At 57.6% G+C, this 1,667-nt stretch overlaps 1 protein-coding gene across 1 annotated transcript in view; it reads right to left on the bottom strand.

The window, feature by feature from the left end:
* Positions 1-1,667, bottom strand: part of NPR2 (natriuretic peptide receptor 2) — a gene marked incomplete at its 5' end in the record, with an annotated part of 20,896 nt that overhangs the window by 4,837 nt on the left and 14,392 nt on the right. The window contains 2 exons of the mRNA XM_015411397.1: positions 19-96; positions 1,515-1,589. Coding sequence (XP_015266883.1) covers positions 19-96; positions 1,515-1,589 — 153 coding nt within the window. The remainder of the gene's footprint in view (positions 1-18; positions 97-1,514; positions 1,590-1,667) is intronic.

The following is a 1,667-nucleotide window of genomic DNA, read 5'->3' as shown; positions in this document are numbered from 1 at the left end:
CCCCCCCCCGGTACATACGTGTTTGAGTTCGAAGAGCACCTGCCTCGTCAGATCAATCCGCTTCTTGTTGACGTGTTTGATGGCCACGACGTTTCCCTGCGAGGGAGGGGCAGGGTTACTCGTGGGCACTCCATGAAATGGCTGAGCGGTCAGGTTAGAACGGATAAAAGGAAGTCCTTCTTCACCCAAAGAGTGGCGGCTACAAGCATGGACAGCTTGAAGAGGGAACTGGATAAGCATATGGAGCAGAGGTCCATCCGTGGCTCTTAGCCACAAGGTACAGGTAGGAACTCTCAGTCTGGGGCAAGGGATGCTCTGTCTTCTTGGTGCTTGGGGGGGAGGCAACAGTGGGAGGACTTCTAGTGTCCTGGCCCTGCTGCTGGATCCTCCCAGTGGCACCTGGGTTTTGGCCCCTGTGTGACTCAGAGTGTTGGACTGGATGGGCCATTGGCCTGATCCAACGTTGGCTTCTCTTATGTTCTTATATGGAGCAGAGGTCCATCAGTGGCTATTAGGCACAAGGTACAGATAGGAACTCTCAGGCTGGGGCAAAGGATGCTCTGTCTTCTTGGTGCTTGGGGGGGAGGCAACAGTGGGAGGACTTCTAGTGTCCTGGCCCTGCTGCTGGATCCTCCCAGTGGCACCTGGGTTTTGGCCCCTGTGTGACTCAGAGTGTTGGACTGGATGGGCCACTGGCCTGACCCAACGTTGGCTTCTCTGATGTTCTTATATGGAGTAGAGGTCCGTCAGTGGCTCTTAGCCACAAGGTATAGACAGGAACTCTCAGTCTGGGACAAGGGATGCTCTGTGTTCTTGGTGCTGGGGGGGGGCAACAGTGGGAGGGCTTCCCGTGTCCTGGCCCCGCTGCTGGACCCCCCCCTGATGGCCCCTAGTATCTTTGGCCACTGTGTGACTCAGAGAGTGTTGGACTGGAGGGGCCATTGGCCTGACCCAATGTTGGCTTCCCTTATATTCTTATATGGAGCAGAGGTCCGTCAGTGGCTATGAGCCACAAGGTATAGACAGGAACTCTCGGTTTGGGGCAAGGGATGCTCTATCTTCTTGGTGCTCTGACGGGGGGCAACAGTGGGGAGGGGCTTCCAGTGTCCTGGCCCCACGGCTGGACACCCCCCCCCCCCGATGGCACCTGGGTTTTGGCCACTGTGTGACTCACTGGATGGCACACCCCCCCCCCCCGATGGTGGCTTCTCTTATGTTCTTATATGGAGCAGAGGTCCGTCAGTGGCTATGAGCCACAAGGTATAGACAGGAACTCTCGGTTTGGGGCAAGGGATGCTCTATCTTCTTGGTGCTCTGACGGGGGGCAACAGTGGGGAGGGGCTTCCAGTGTCCTGGCCCCACGGCTGGACACCCCCCCCCCCCGATGGCACCTGGGTTTTGGCCACTGTGTGACTCAGAGTGTTGGACTGGAGGGGCCACTGGCCTGACCCAACGTTGGCTTCTCTCTGATGTTCTTATTGAGGATCTCCGGGCCTGGCAGGCGGGACACTCACCTTGAAGACGCCGGTGTTGGCAAAGATCTGGTATTTCCCATGGGCTGTCATCAGGGAGCCATAACTAGACCCACGCTGGGGGAGGGAGGGAAGAGGAAATAGTCGTCACTTGAACACAAAGCAGCCTCCAGAGGCGTAGGGCAGCTGGGACGG

Source organism: Gekko japonicus, unplaced genomic scaffold (genome assembly GCF_001447785.1).
Source record: "Gekko japonicus isolate JY-2015 unplaced genomic scaffold, Gekko_japonicus_V1.1 scaffold2978, whole genome shotgun sequence".
NCBI classification, from domain to species: domain Eukaryota; kingdom Metazoa; phylum Chordata; class Lepidosauria; order Squamata; family Gekkonidae; genus Gekko; species Gekko japonicus.
The sequence above is the reverse complement of the archived record's forward strand: the minus strand, read 5'-3'. Positions and strand labels throughout refer to the sequence as shown.